Here is a 17059-nt window from a genome sequence, read left to right as displayed (position 1 = left end):
CTTTAAAGATAGGTAACCACATTCAAAATTCCATTCATAAAATATGAGATTTGTGGAGAATGAGAAAAAACAGTGAAGAACACCAGTATGACCCTTAAAAGGAGAGAAGAGAAATCTATTCTTACCCCTAAAAAAATACCCCAGTGTGTTTTTTATCTTGTATCATTAGTACCACAGCCAACAAAAATGGATAAGGGTTACAGAGTGCTGGTAATCTATAAATGTCAGTTGACACCCTTTAGTGTCAATACAGGTTTGGTATATTGATTAATATATTAACTTTTTATTGCTGATTATGTAAACCTTTATACCAGGGAGAGTGTTGTATCTAACAATAACCATAACACTGCTTTGAGACAGTGTTAGCAGAGTGCAGTGTTCAATTCAACTGTCTCCTTTCAACACTTCAACATTAATCAATATCTTGAAAATGCAAAAGGTGGACTACATAGCAGGCCAGCATGCAACATCACACACTGTCCACTGGAAAATCCATGAACATCTCTTAACACACACTAACCCCTTTCCCTCCACCTCACACACACACACACACACACACACTGACAGAGCGCAGTGTACTCAGCGAACACTCTGTTCCACATGCTGCATGTCTCACAGACTCTCATCTACAGCTATATTAACTCTTGCTGATCCTACCGACACAGCACATGTACTGTATAATGTTGAATGTTAATCTATTGAGTACAGTGTGTAGCAGCGACAAGCTGATCAGCTTCCCATTGAGCTAACTTTAAACTAAATGCTTTCACCACAATATGTCTGACGAGGCCAAACAGCAGCCCTGACTTCAAAATGTCAATGTTACTTGTTAAAGGAACATTTCACCCTACACTAATGCTCAGGACATGCTGGTATTTTGTGATGACCTGCTAGGTGGAAGCTGTATTAAACTGATTTAAGGTGGAATTTTTCCTTTAAATGCTCAACTCTCTTTCGTTGAGAAAACATCTGAATCACATTATGCATGTTGCCTCTGAAGTCCCTGTTCTGTGGCTCCATCTGTGCATCACATGTACCAGGGTGTAAAGCTAAACCAGCTCTGTGTCCCAGTTCCATACTACATACTAGCTCTCTTAATGATTCGAATGCACAGTAAGAAAAAATAAATATACAGACAGCTGTGACTGTGCATGGTTTAGAATGTGTTTTGATGGACAAACAGTGTTATACACTAAGGAAAGAGAGGAACTACTCTCAGCTGGAATAAATAAACACATGACAATGTGGAGACAGCTCCAGAAAAAGGAGTATTAAATCATTCTAAAAGCATTGTGCTCTGTTTTTTTTTTTTTTGTGGCAATGAATGATTTTTGGCCATTTGAGGGAAACAAGCTGTACTATCGCTGAATACAGCAATGACATGCTATCATCTTATAAAACTGATATGGCAAACAGCTGCCTGCACATACAGCAAACATGGAGCAACATTAGCGTTTTTTGGAGTCGTGTTTCCATCCACCAAGTCCAATAATCACTTCATTCAGCTCTCCACTGACTCCAGAGTGAAACATCCAGTTGTTTAACTGCTAAATGCTCTATGATGTTTTGTAGCTGGTAACTAAATTGTAGCACTGGTGTATGCAGTAGTGTGCAACTGGGACACGTCAGGTTTGCCAAAATGTATAAGGGGTACGTAGTTATTGTTTTAATTCTGCTGCACATGAAAAGTAAAACTTGATGTTTTGAGAAAACTACTGTGCCCTGGTTCTTCGACATGTGAGAATGTAAATACGAACTGTTACCAGTAGTTAGTCTTTAAGTTGTAAATCAATATAACGTGACTAAATGGTTTGATCTTTAATCACTGTCAAATGAACACTAGTCATTTGGTGGATCAGTGTCATCACTTATTAATGAATCAACAAAGAAAATAACTTCTGTAAACAAACATAAATTAAGAGACTGGGTAATCCAGGAAGCGGATTTCTCAGCCAGTTTAAGTAAACATCTTGATGCAACTCCTAAACTACCAATCATGCGTTACTACTAAGTAAGCTACTGCAGCATCAGCTATACTAGGCAACATCATACTTGAGGAGTGGCAGCAACATGTAAATGTGTGAGTTGTTCAGACTTTCAGATACTTAAGTGGAACCAGATTTCCCCTGGACTGTAATAACACTTGCGAATAAAATCACATGGGAAATTCAATATTTCACATATTTCCACAAGTGTATCTTAAAACTCACGTGGTAAAAAAAAAAAAAACGTATATGTGAATGCTAATTTTACATGTGATTCACATTCACATGTAAATCTAAGTTTCATGTTAAATCTGCGTTTCACATGTAATCCCATATATTTCAGGTGGCAATTGACTCTACATGGGCTTCACACATTACACCATGACAATGTTCCCATGTGCACATGTGATCACATGTGAAATTCCTGATGATTTTTCTGTAAGGGGAGACCTTAACTTTGATTCCAGTGATCTGAGATTAATTTAGGGAAAAGTGAAGTATCTACAGCCTGAAGCTACAGTTGTTTTGCTGATTCAAATTCAGCACATCAAGCTAAAAGCAAACTTGTGCAGTTTTCTGGCTTCCTTACCTCCCCTGATGTGACTGTCTGTCACCACCAGAATGCTTGCACTGTGCAAAACCCAGGCCCAGATTCACTATGTACAGGGGACAGTGCACTCTACCACCAAAATGAGTCCACACGTTTCACAAACTCTGCAGACAAAGTAGAAAGCTACTTATGAGTGCTGGTTTTTAAAAAACAAAGCCTCTTTTGTGTTCAGAGGATTTAATTATCTGTCAACTCCCTAATGTTTCCAACTAAATTTTTTACATGTGTGGCAAATCAAGAGTGAGGCTTGTATAAAAACATTTTGCAACCCACAACTGTTGCGCATGAGCCAGACATGACTGCTGATGTGTAGCTCGGAGCATCAGGAGATGGTTGGTTTATACAGAGAAGCCTCTGTATAGGGAACAACATAATGTCAGCAAATCTTAGTGAATCTGGTTTCTGTTTTCCAGTTTAGCTCCAAATTTATGGGATACGGTATGTTCAGGCCCTGGCATCAGCCCCTCTGTCCTGTGTGGTCTCTTGGTGATAATGTCTTTGTCATTCATGTTTTAACTATTACTTGGATGCTCTGTTTTAGCTGGTAACCAGCTGAACTGATACGGTTCCCGGGGCACCAGCAGATCTATGTCAAGTCTCTTCTGTTCTTTTTCACTGTTAACAGTCCTGTACCCAAGCAACGACATGGCCCCTTTACACACCTCCTGGATACGTTTGACCTTGCTGTGAGGCAGCATGGTACGCCAAGCCTGGGACACATCAGTGGCATTTCGTGAAGTGATTTTAAAGGCATCTTTCCTGGCACCTTTGCCTTTTCCATGGGTCACTCTGTAGATCCATTCCTCCAACTGTGAGGTCGCCTCCAGACCGGCAAATTCATACATTGCAGTTATTTCCTCGAGTGGGTCGCGTGCCACATCCTCATAGCGGACCATTTTGTAGCGGCCTTTTAGGAATGGAGGGGGCTTCAGGACGGCCCTCTCATTTATGCGCACATGGCTACGACAGATTTCCTGCATGACTTCATACTGCACCTCGCCTGCTGGTATGCTTCTCTGCTCCAAGACGGTAGGGTCGTCATATACGAAGGCATGGGCCGACTGCTCTCTAGACCGCAACACAGCCCGTGGGTCTCGGACCAGGTGGATGATGCGGAGGTCTAGTCTTGGGTCCTGCAGAAGTGGGTAGAGGGATTCCAGCTCAAAAAAACGCACTTCTTTTAACACCACGTGACTGTAAGTGCCGCAGGCCTCCTCTACCGCCTGCAGGCCGATGGCATCACACGTCCGGGAACACTGAGCCTCATCGCTGAATTGGTCGCGTGGTGTGAGAGGACAGGCCGGCGGTGAGCACATTGCTCGACTGTGACTCCACATAAACAAGGAGGAAACGTTGTAGTGCTCTGGAAGGTAGGAATCCATCACTGAGAAGTCACACTGGAACAGACTCCGAAACAGATCCCTCACGGCCATTCGCAGCACCCGCGCCCTGGGTTTGTGGAGTTTGGTCCACACATGCCAACCAGGCTCCATAAGATAGAAGACAGATGGGTGCTGGTTGAACACCTGACCGAGGAAGGATGAGCCTGATCGCCATGACGACAGCAGAAGAACATGAACCTTGTTGTTGGAGGGAGCAGAGCCGCAGGGACTGAGCTGGAGATACCAGCCGCAGAAAAGCACCACTGCTGCGCCCTGTAGGATCACCAGGAAGATCATGGTGCTGAGGCTCACTCTGCAGCGGGGCATGATGGGTGATCACTGGCAGTGTCCGCTGGTTGATGTGGATCTTTCTTTTTTGTCTCCTGTAGAGCTGTGTGTTACCGCTGCTGCAGAAAAGACAGACAGAGAGAGAGAGGGAGAGAGAGAAAGAGGGAGGACAGGAAGTGAGCAGGAAATGCATTTTTTCACAGTCCTTGCAAATGTCTGCTTAGCAGCTCTTACAGTTGGCATTACACAGCAGATGATGAAAAGTGAGTCAACTATCAATAGTATTGAAGACAACTGCAACCAATGATACAACTGGTCTTTGATGTTTGCAGCAGCTGCATTAGACAGTTTCAGCGTACAAAGGCTGCACTGTAAAAGTTAAACATCATTATTAATTAGACCACTTCCCACTTCAAGGGAGGAACTTAACAAATGTATTACCTAATATAAGGCCATGACTTCTCGATTCAACAGATGTATGATCTCTACTTGAAAGGGACATAAAAAGACGACGAGTTTAAATAAAGATGTTTATTACTAGAATTACTTATACAGGATAAATGCAATGTCTTATAATCACCATGATGAAAACTGGAGAAAAACAACAGTATTAATCAATAGCTGATACAATAAACTGTAAACAATCGTGCAATGGTGGGAAAGAATATGATAAGACTATTTACTATACGGCTAAGATGTCTACGAGTGAAATTGGATTATTAAAAGATGAATTAATTTGCCTGCAGACTTTTCTCTGAAGGATTCTCTGTGGGCGGTCATTGGCAGATCGTGTCTTCTACCTGATCTCCTGCTGGTTGATGCCAGATAAAGCTCTAATTACAGTACTTAACTTTTGCTAGATGACTTCAGATGAGTATGGTGTTCAAAAATGAAATCATGATAATTATTAAAAGGTTAGAAAAATATACAGATTCAGTTGGCATTGACTTGGTTTGTAACATAAAAGGTTGTAGACAAAGAAAAGGAGTGATTATAAATGAAACCTTTATAAGAAAAAGAAAAGAAAAGCCATCAAGTCGACCATGGAAGCCGACAAGAGAGCCTCCAGATGGCTGTGGCTCCAGAGGAGTGACATGTGGGCCAATGCTGCTGGGACACATGCCAGAGCCTGATCAACTCTGGCTGGGTCACCCAAGTGAGGGTGTATGACCCTGAAAGACCGAAACACCAAGTGACCTCAGGAACATCACTTATGATGTGTCCATGTGCATCCTTGGATATATCTTTAATCAATAATCAAAAGGTTACAAAGATATTCTGAGGCACTTCTGTCCTTCTGTGGCACTGACTTCATCGCCCCTGTGTCTGCAGCTCACTCACTCCTTCGAGTTGCAATGATTGGCTGAGTAGCATCATGTGACCAGTGCTGTAAAGGCTAATTTAATAAATTCTCAATAATTCTAGCTAGGACAGCGTCTGGGTCTGGACCGCAGCCCACCTATTACGGACCTCTGTCCTAAACTGTTCCACTGACTATTCAATAGGATAGAAATTTGGGAATTGAGTTAAATTACATAAAACATTACATGGATTACAAACTAGTTGGATAGTTAATTAATTATCTTTTGTCTCTGTTTCCTCTCCAGTTGATGGTTTGATGATGAGGAGACTAAGAAGGGTCCATAATGTCCTTACTATGAACTTCTCTAGTAGATTGATGCCAGGACGGGCACGTCCACACAACAAAGTTTTCATTTTAAAATGGTGTTTTCAAACAAAAACGAAAACACACATCACATGACTATTCACATACACTAGGCATGCACAAGCCGGTGTAAACAGGAAGCAGATTGTCTTCTCTTTAATTAGTCGAACAAAATACTGCAAATGAGGAATAGCAAAGACAGTTGTTGCGTTAAAATGCTGAATTTAACTTTTAACACTTGTAATTCATTATCACGTTGTACCAGGCTGATCAGACCCAATCAGGAGAGACCGTTGGTATCTACGTCATCTATTCCAAAAGTCTCAGTTTTAGCCCGTCCAGGCTACAACACAAACCCAGAGTTTTCAAACTAAAACAGGGTCAACAGCGTTTCCAAAAGTGTCAGTTTTCAGTTCTCGAAAACTCCAGAGTCGTGTGGACGAGAGGTGAAAAGGTAGCAAAGGAGATGCGTTTCACAACGAAAACGTAGTAGTGTGGATATAGCCACAGACTCAAAAGCTGGGACAGCAAAAGGCTGCTGTTTGTTGTGAATGGAATGGACGTTCCAGGGGAAAGTTGACTTTAACACAATGCAGACAACCAGGCTTTCAACCAGAAGCACGGCTGTTTATTACTCTGCTCCACCTGGGCAGCCCTTTTTGATGGAGCCACATGCCCTCCCCAACAGCAGGAGGAGAAAAGAAAAAAAGACCATCGACCATCACAGACTGCTATCTGATGAGCACACATCTGAACACATCTCTACCCCTACCCCTCTCCCCCTGAGAGGATGCTGAGGAGGAGATACTCACTCCAATTCTACCACCAACCTCCACCCTTCATGGGTCGAGGAAAGGACCAATGACAGAGGTGAAAGTGTTTTTTTTTTTACCCTATTTTCTGGTCATGGGGCATGTGGTATATTGTTTACTGATGTAGCATCTGAACCTCCACATTGAAAAATAGACCGTTCCACATGTTGATGTTAAAACACTTGCTGTTATGTATCCAACCAGGTGAGTGGACATCCAAAGATCTGCCAGATGGCAGCCACTCACCCAGTGATGTGTGTGAGGAATCTTCAGCATTGGTTTGTGCATTCTACACATCCTGCTGTCACGGTCCTGTGTTTTCTCCATGTTTTCCCCTTCTCCTTTTGTGGGTGTGTCTTTGTCTGTGTCCGTCTGAAGCTGTACACCCGCTGCAATCACTCACCTGCTCCTCATCTCACAATCAAGCCACCTACACTGCTGCAGGATAAAGGACCGGTTCATTCTTCCACTCCTCGCCAGATTGTCCGTTACCCACCCGTGGTAAACCTCAGACTATTTTTGAGACTACTTTGTATTTTTTTGTGATTCTGGCACTAACCTGCTATTCTCCGGTGTCTAGTTCCTGCGTCCTGCTTTCTGACTCCATTACTCACGTCAACCAGCTCTGCTTCAACTACTCACCTGCCCTTCTGGAAACTCCACAGCCTGGATCCACATTGGCCTCAGCCCCCCTTACTGGTTCTCTACAAAAATAAACTGTGATTCTCATCCTATTCGGTGTCCTGAGTCTGCATCTTGTGGTCCCACATTCAGTGTACTTAACACCTGCAAGCTTCACATTCCCACCTTGAGCAATATTGTCTTTTGGAGCTCACTTTGTCTGGATGCTTCCCTTTAGTTTGTTGTCAGACTAGGATGCTTGTAGTGTTATTCATACATTCAACATCTAGGGCACCTCCGATACTTATGGCATTGTAGAAACTCTTTACTGAAATATCAGTTCTCGTGACGTCCATATTTACAATATGTATTTTATTGCGTTCATAATAACATAAAAAATCTCTCAAGTAGTGTTCTCTCTCTCACAAACACATTGGCAACGGACCCGTCTGTCATAGTTGGACTGACTGCACTGGGAGAAATCCTGCCACATCAGTGGCCCGTGAAGACATCCGTAACGTTTTTACTGTCCCTGTCTGTCTTCACTATTTGTGTCATTCAGGGTTTGCATGAGAGTGTGCTGTGTGCATGCGGAGGAACTGGTTTCACTGGATATGTGATCAACCACCACTAACCCGATCCAAGCACAAATACAACCTCATTCTGTAAGAAACACTGAACGTGCAGTTTTATGCTGTTTTGTGAGCATTTTTTTTCCTCTTGGGTTCAGTTGTTAGAGGTTGACTTCATACTATGTCCTTCACACTAGGGATGCCCCAGGATTGATCAGCCGCAGATCATTATCAGCTGATTTTCATAAAAAATACGTGATCAGTAGATCGGAATTAATACCTCTAGTCAGCGATCACCTTAAAACCTGTGATTAATACTCTGGTGTCTGCGGCTGAGAGAAGCACTTTGTGGCATTGCGACAGGCCACCAAAATAAAACAATATGTTGGCCGTGTGGAACTTTTACAAAGTGTCTGAGACTGATATAGTACGCCATCTGCAATGCCACTAGGGATGCCAAAATGATTGGTATCAGCCATGGATCATCCGATCTCACTCATAGATGCTCGATATCAGTGGCAAAAAAACCATGATCGCGGTATCCCTACTTCACACTGTCTAATCAGTCTCTGAAACACCAGATTCCACAGGTAAGCACTGTTTTTCAATACAAGATTACATGAATAGTGAATTGTGCTTGGCGGCAGTTTTTGAGGACGACCACTGCGCCTTCTGTTATTGGTGGTATGACTCTTCCTATACGTCCTAATGACTGCTGTTTCAGCATATCTTCAGTAGCCCACTGGTACTCTTGTGCCCTCTCCAGTCTTTATCAAGTCACGCAATCTGGTGTCTTACTTGCTCATTTCCTCAGCATGTGGAGCCATGTTGCAAGAGACACAAATAGGGCTGCCGCGATTAGTTGCTATAATCATCAACATGCCACTGAAAATATGTTAAATTGACATGTTGTTTCCTATACATTGATTTATTTGTGGTGGCCAGTCACTATATAAACATTAACCACTGTATATTTAGCTTCTGTTTTATTATACATGGTCACACTGCTTCTATGTCTTGCACTCTCAGGGCGAGGAGAGGCTGTAAACACACACACAAACACAAACACAAACACAAACACACACAAACACACACACACACACACACACACACGGAGAGGCTGTGCTGGACACAGAACCAGGTGAAGTAAAGATTATTGGAAGATTACTTGAGGGGGAAAAGCTCAAACAAAAGCTGTCTGTATACAAGTCTAACTGATTATTTAAAATTAAAAATGATAATTAAAAAACTCAATTCTTTAGTAGTAATAGGAACCAGTAGTAGTCTGAGCTGGATGAATAGGTGTATGGATAAGATAATTCTAACGATACCCATCCCTACAGCTGGTTAGTGTCTGACTTTGGGAGGATGAGCACATCACAGTTTAAATCCTTTCACTCTAAGGCTTGTTTAACCAGTGTTATTTTGTGATTATTATTTTTTATGGCGCACATGGTGTGGTCACTTCTGTTGCAGTGCTCACAGATGTAATTTTGTTGCATTGAGGTTGTATTTTGGAGCCAGTATTTTGAATATGGTCTATCTAACCTGTTTGTATTCAATTATACGTGAGGTCAAATACCCTACACTTCAACAGGAAGACTTAAAGAACATAAAGTACTGAGGTGAACCAACTACATGGGACACGTGTGAGCAGGAGAGTGTGTCTGGGGGAGTATATGTGTGAAAGATGTTTTTCCATATTCAATGCGCAGTGATAAGTTACTATTACTTTATGTTATTCATGTTTTTCCTATTAATTGGAAATGAAATGTTCTGGCAAAACATTTGGAAAAAAGTCCACAGGTCATAATGTTTCTCTGTGAAGTTTCGGAGTGAAAAATGCCTGTGAGAGAGCACGTAGACCATCATGGGAGGATAAAACTCTCCAGTGACAGAGAAATTCTTCTAGGGTTAGATCAGAGGGACGGACAACAACCACACCTAACCACACCTACTACGTGGTCTGCCCCAGCCTCTAAATGAATGAATAGATCAGTGAAAAGAAAAGGTAGTATGCACGCACTTAGAATGTTGCTTGTACAGATGTTTTCTTATTTTTTCCCCTCTCTAAACATGCAAGTAGATTTGTGGATCTGTGGATTTACTTTATTCATGCAGCTACTTTTTTGAATGCTATCAGTCAGCAACGCGACAGTTATGCAGCAACTCCACAAACAAATTGTTTACACCAGGGACCAGCTGATTGTGCTGAAGCTAAAGACAACAGGGACTGATGAAGATCAAACCCGTATCTCCCTTCTATGATTATGAGCAATGTGAGATCCCAGGACAACAAGATGGCGACCTAGCGGCAACATGAAGGTACTCCGGATCCCACTGCTACTATTGATGGCTTTCAGGCGGATTGTAAAGAGGCAGTGGTGGAATGTTCCTACAGCCCAGATATTGAGCTGTTAGCTGTGGGGCTACGTCCACACTACATTCCCACACACCATCGGTTCTTGTTTACAACCCACCCTCCGCTAACCCAGCATAGGCTGTGGCAGAATGACACCAGAGAGTTCTGCAGCGGTATGAGGACCATTACTGATTACCCAGCAGCCCAGAAGGTAGATGGAAACACTGACAGGGCCAACGAGCTGTTTCTTCAGCAGACTCGACATTGACCACTGATCAAAAACCACCTGAGGAGGTTGTAGCCAAATCAGCGGTCTGTCCTCTGACCATGGTTGTTAAGACAGACCACTGGTTACTATCACCAGGGGCATTGAAGATGGTGGTCCGGACGAGTTAGTGAGTGGTCTGTGGATCAGCTATTGTGGTTCTAATCAAATCTAATATAAAATATGGAAAATAAGCTGAAACGCTTCCCAACATCTCTGAAATGCTTCACTGACAGTGACGTCTGAAGGTGTGTATACACACACCTATATTTTCAAATTTACAGTGCGTGAGAACTAGCCACACCTGAGTTACCCTGGTGTTTGTTGGGCGGTATCATAAACATTAGGAATGAGCTTCCACCTCCCTGGGGCTAGAGATCATTTCAGTCTTATTAATGTTTCAAATAAGGTGGTGGCTCAAACAAGCTGTAGCTATCAGCAAAAAAAGCTGGTGGTGGACGTCAGGAGATCCATGACTCCTGCTTTCCATCAGGGGACAGATGGTGGAGATGGTACAGGAGTATAAATACTGGACTAGACCAGGAGCTCTGCAGCTCTCTACAGGAAGAGTCAGATGTCGGCTCTTTTTTCCTGCATAAGTTCCGGTCCTTTAACATCCGTGGCACAATGCTACAGATGTTTTATGAGTCTGTGGTGGCCAGTGCCATTTTCTATGCACACCAACAGACTCAAACTGATTCAGAGGGCCAGCTCAGTCCTGGGGGTGGAGCTGGACCTTCTGCACCTAGTCGCAGCTCCACTGAACGTCACAGGACGTCCTTCCTTCCTGAGGCCATCCAGCAAGGAAGGACCCGATATACAATTCCTCCCCTTTATCCACATCTCCATCAGTTAAGCTACTGTTCATTTAATGATTGACTGTTACATTACACTTTTCATTCAGTTTACCTTTGCACATTACGATTAATTTGCATGTTTCTATTTTTTGTACTTCTGCGCATACTGTGATTACATTGAACTTTTTGCACAATTGCATTTGTACATTTTTCTATTCACTGTGTGTTTATTATTATTACGATTGTATATTAGTTTTTGTTTTGTTTTTTACTTATTCACTTGCTCTTTCTTATCAACAGTCATTTCCTGTGAGGATCATGAGTTTTTTCTAATTCTGATGGTGAAAAAAGAATGAAAAGACACAGTGTTGCAAAGGACTGTCCTTCGAAGTTTCCAGTGGAAGACCAAGATTACTGCTGACTGAGGTGATCCATGCAAGCATACCATAATCTGTTGTGCTCATTGCTCAAGCCCTGACATGTTCTCCTCACCTTCAGACCCCCAGGATACAAAGGTAAACACAAGACATCGTTGCAGATCCTTCCTCCTCTGTCTTCACTCCCCTGTCACCCTATCATTCAACCATCAGTTCTCCTCTACAGCTTCTTCTCTTCACACCAATGCATATTATCATACACTCAGACTAAAAACCCTTATCTGTTGTAATATTCTTCTTCTTATTATTATTATGTATTATTATTCTTCCTATTGGCTGTTCTCGTCTCCTTTTACATGTCCAGGAGAAGAGAACAGCCAATAGGAACACACTCTCTCTCTGTGTAAAGACCTGTGATTGGCCAAAGTCTCACTTAATCTCGCTAGATTGTCTAATGTCTGAAAACAGAGCCAAGAGAAGGTGCAGACGTCTAGTTTCTCTCTCAGACCACTTGAATTACAATATGCTGAAAGGTGATTATGGAATTTCTGCCTGATGACACCAAAATATGTGTGTCTACTCCAGCTTTAAGATAAGATATACTTTTTTGTCCCTGAGGGGAAATTTACTATATAAGATGTATGAATATTGCTCATCTTGTAATAAATAAATAGACATTAAAAAAGAAGTATGCGGTCGCAAATTTACAGTGCATGAGAACTAGCCACACCTGAGTTACCCTGGTGTTTGTTGAGCGGTGTCATAAACATTAGGAATGAGCTCTCACCTCCCTGGGGCTAGAGATCATTTTAGTGTTATTAATATTTCAAACAAGGTGGTGGCTGTCACACCCGTTCTAACTGTGATGATGTGAATATTTGGGTTGCTACATTTGTTTGTGTACAGCGTGAAGAGGATGACCTGAGGTAACCATGTACTACAGTGTTCTTGAGGAGGCATCCCATAATCTTTACCTGTTGGGACCTGTTTGTTAAAAAGAATAAAACTATTGGTACCACTAAGACGACCCTTATAAAAGACTTGGTTTATAACTAGTTTATTATTTATCTTATTAACACTTTATAAATAATTTATAAGCTGTTATAACACATTAGATAAAAAGAGTAACAGTGGCCTGTTCCTTGCCAAATAGTGAGTCCACGTGTATCTGTACAGTTCAGCCTCATATCTTTTACTGAGCTTTCTTTGTTTTCTCCATCATCAGCATTTGTAGCTGCAGCTTCATCACGTTTGTTCAGTTACTAGTAATGAAGCACCATCAGCATCTTAATGCTCAAAAGTTTCATTTGACAGATCAAATAATGGCAGATCACATGATCACATCAAATGAGCAGATTCAGCCTCTGAGGCCGTGGCTGTGTTGTTTACCATGCTGGTTGCTCTCTTCTTTAGGACTTTCTTTAGAGGGTCAAGACATGAAGCCACCTCAGTCTTAAGCATGTTTACATTGTCCCTTTCAAAACACATCATTACTACAGATGTTAAAGTTCTGATGAGGGCAGGTAAGACCGATTCATTTCTTATTGCATACTTTCTAATTGCTGAAACGAGTCGAAGGGGCTACGAGGGGCGTGAAATGGTAACACACCCTGTCTCCTCCACTCAGACCTGCTGCAGGTCTCCTAAAGGGGAGGGAGGTGGAGAAACCCACGAGACTCAGTTACAGGAAATAATGCCCAGTGCCCAGTCTCCTTTCTCATCTGTCTCTGGTCCTGTATATCAGATCTGAGGAAGAAGTCATTCGGTTTGCCAGCTCTGACCTATTTATCTAGAGAGGCAATCTGTTCCCTGTTAGAGTTTGTGTTAATTCTGTTTTTCATAGACTCCCATAACCTTTTATTGAGCTGAAGCTCTGCTCACTGGCAGATTGTTTCTCCCTGAGATGTTCTTTTTTGAATGTTGCCACACCCCCATGCTCTTTGTTCCTGAAGGCCAGCTTCTTTTTCTCAATACAGACTTTAACTTCCTGGGTAATATGTGGCTTGTTGTTGGGGAAGTGCAAAATATCCTTTTTGGCCACAACATTATTAACACAAAAGTTAATGTAAAATCAATCTGAAACTATTTTAATAATTGATTAATTTTTACTAGAATAAGGGTAACATCTTTGGATGGTTGACTGTGTTTTTCTGTCATCTTTTAGGAAACTATAACAGGCATTTTTATTATTTTCATACATATTATAGACTGAATAATTAATCAAGTAATCAGTGATTAATAGAGAAAATAATTGGCACATTAACCGATAATGAATTTAATCATTATTCACAGAAATGATTACAACAACCTCACAATCAGGTGAAGACACATCTTGAGTTACTAATTCTGACATTGGCTTTCAATTCCCTAAGGCTGAGAAAGAAAACTCTCATGTAAACACAATGAGGCACCTAACACTGGAAGTTTCAGTCCTCATGAGTGGGCACATATAACTCCTCCAAGTGGGCACGTCTGGGAGTCATTGGGACTGGATCCAGATTAAGGGCCAGTTCAAATAACTTTCTATGTCCTTGAAATCTGCATCATATTGGATTGTTCAGCAGTCTGCCCAGCAGGAAGAAGTTAACAAGAAATCAAATAAAACCCTGCTAAACTAAATTGCTGAACCAGCTCCAAGTACAATGTTCTTATCTCTTTGTCATCCATTGTTATGAAGTGTCCCAGGCATCTGCACACAAACTATGTACTAATATTAGTGTGACTAGAATGTTAACACAGGCCTGCCTGGCTTTAGAACGTATTCACACCCCTCACTTTTTGCACTTTGTAATGTGTTGTAGATTTCATTGTAAATTGATTTTAAAAAAAATTAGTCAATAGGCCATAAGACAAGTATTTAGTATTTTTTGCAAATTTCTTTAAAAGATTGTCATCTGCTAATGCTAGTGAGAGTCTACATTAGGGATGGCTTTTGATATCCAGATTCATGTTGGATCCAGTTCCAAGTTGGTAAAACACCCAGATTTGTTAAGCTCATGATTCATGATCTCTCTGAGATATATCCTCTTTTACTGTACAGGCATCTGCAAAGAAAAACAACTGGTGATCGATACAAACACCTGCTAAATTAGCGACACAGTTGCTAACACGGACTGACTGAACATGGCAGACTGATTTAACTGATTTCACAGAAGTAAACAGAACAACTTCCACGTGCAATATTTGCAGACGAGTATTCACGACAAAGAGGGAAATAAATATTTATCTGTCATCCATTTTGCTAAAGTATGAGTTCTGTGGCCTTTTTGACAAGGCCTATCTGCCTCGGCCTGCTGCCAGTGTTACTACATGCTCTGTGACACAGCAGCTTCTGTAACAACTTTGTCCTCAAGTACTGTTTGGTGACTGTGTGCAGGCAGAAAGATTTATTTAGTTGATATTTGCTAAATGAATGAGTAAAATTCATATTAAAAATACATTCTGTTACACAAATCACAAATAGTAATGAAATTGTTGCCTCAGTTACAGGGTTTTGCACCTAAAGCTTTTGTTGTTCTGCTTATTCCTTGAAAATGCAGTTACTCAGAAACATGCTGTGTAAATCTGCTTGTTGTGATAAGCTTTCTACATGAAAGGACATTAACCCAACAAGCCTCTCAAGGTTGTGTCAGGATGCTGTCCAGCTGCACAGAGCGGCCTCAACTATCAGTGGTAAGAGCACTGTGCTCAGACGATAAATAAACTCCTCAGCCGGCACTGCCTTTAACATCAACCTCAAACAGCTGCTCCTTTTCTCAACTCTTTTGGTTAGATGACTGCCTTCAATAAATTATGCTAAACACTGCACAGACATTTCACAGTGATGTGATGGTAATTACAAGTATAGGAGATCAAGCCACTAGTCATAATACAGCAAACAGCCTTTTTAAGACAATTTAAATCAAAGCTGTTTTGTATCAATGTACCACAGTGTTTGAATACAGATGTGAGCACATTGAGTTTGCATGTGTATTATAATAACCAGGCTGAACTTTACTAATTCAAGAAATTTTCAATAACGGCTGTTGACTTTCAGTGGCATGGAATCATGATAGCATTAATAAGGCCGCAACTAACAATTATTTTGTGTGTTTTTTTCGATTAATAAATTATTTTACTGTAAAAGGTCAGAAAATAGTGAAAAATGCCTGTTATATTTTTCCAGGGGCTAAGTGATATCTTCAGATGTCCAAAGATATTCAGTGAATGTTCATGACTGACAAAGAAAATCACCAAATCCTCATCACATTGTGTTGTTTTATGTTACTTCTGCTGTCAAAATCAATAATCCTGAAAAAAATAGTATCTACTGAAAAATAGAAACTTATTTTTCGTTTTTATAGAGTTTTGTCTGATATATAATAAATAGGCCTAAAAGAAAAATAATCCCATAAATGTTATATTTCATTGCCCAGCAATGTAGTCCCTAGCTCCTCACAGCGGACTCACATTACCTCTGTGACCCTGTTCTCTTCTCCAGGGACATTAGGAGTCGCTGAGCCTCAAACTGGGACACCCCGGGAGGACTTGGAAGTGATTCAGGAAAGTCTCCAACGAATGTGGGATTTAAATCTTAAGGCTGAAGTTATTTCTATACACCACAGGGACATATTCTCGCCCAGGTAAAATTACAGAACCGCCTGGTCCAGGTGTTAGCTGCACAAACTCGGACAAAATGGGATTAATGGGTAGGTTATGGAGTAGTATTCTAACCTGTGTCTATATCGGGGTGGGGGTATATAATAAACATAACTTTCTTTATGCATTTAGCCACAAAGCAAACCGCTACTTTCCGCATGTGTCTGAATTGTGAGGACGAAAAGTGACGAAGTTACTGATGCGTTGCCCGAAAAAGTGCGTCCGCTATTAGCTGCCTCACACCGGTCCCACGGAAACTAACGGCACAACTGTCCTGTCCGAAGAGGAGAGGAGAGGATGTAGACTAGTTATTTTCTTTCCCTCGCGACATTTAGCAGAAAAAACCTTACCTTGAGCTTTGTTTTCTGTCTTGCTGCTTGGCGACCGAGCCGGTGCGCAGTGCTCTCTGTCCGGACACCCCGTGGTCCTCTCCTCTTTGCCTCTGCTCTCAGCCCGCAGCTGCTCGACTACTTTCACTGTTCGGTTTTTGAGACGTGGCCTGCCGGGCGGACTGGCAGCGGGCTGGGCGGGGTGTAGTGGAGCGAGCGGGACCCGAGACAGTTACAGCGTCTCAGCAGCAGGAGGACAGAGGTACCGTGCTGCGAACTAACCTCTGAGCTCCTTTGTTGCATCTGCTGAGTCATGGCTACGCTTACAGAGCCTCCACAGGTCGGGACCACTGAC

General features: G+C 41.8%; 1 protein-coding gene across 2 annotated transcripts; it reads right to left on the bottom strand.

Annotated features, from left to right (window-relative positions):
- Positions 1 to 2334: 2334 nt before the first annotated feature.
- Positions 2335 to 16809, bottom strand: LOC111238852 (carbohydrate sulfotransferase 6-like). Of its 2 annotated transcripts, none has more exons than XM_022768559.1 (2): positions 16726 to 16809; positions 2335 to 4384 (listed from the first exon to the last, which is right to left on the bottom strand). In XM_022768559.1, the coding sequence occupies exon 2, from the start codon at positions 4302 to 4304 to the stop codon at positions 3108 to 3110; it is 1197 nt and encodes a 398-aa protein (XP_022624280.1). In that variant the 5' UTR covers positions 4305 to 4384; positions 16726 to 16809; the 3' UTR covers positions 2335 to 3107. The 2 variants fall into 2 exon arrangements, with proteins under 2 accessions (XP_022624280.1, XP_022624281.1); XM_022768560.1 differs by having other exon boundaries at positions 2335 to 4381; positions 16726 to 16758.
- Between the last annotated feature and the right edge of the window lie 250 nt (positions 16810 to 17059).

The sequence above is a fragment of the Seriola dumerili genome, unplaced genomic scaffold (genome assembly GCF_002260705.1).
Source record: "Seriola dumerili isolate Sdu_G_001 unplaced genomic scaffold, Sdu_1.0 BDQW01001690.1, whole genome shotgun sequence".
NCBI classification, from domain to species: Eukaryota; Metazoa; Chordata; class Actinopteri; order Carangiformes; family Carangidae; genus Seriola; species Seriola dumerili.
This window is presented reverse-complemented; position numbering and strand designations above follow the sequence as displayed.

Bases quoted from the DNA above. Each gene is read 5' to 3' on its own strand.
- LOC111238852 (XM_022768559.1), bottom strand. From the start codon at position 4,304: ATGCCCCGCTGCAGAGTGAGCCTCAGCACCATGATCTTCCTGGTGATC.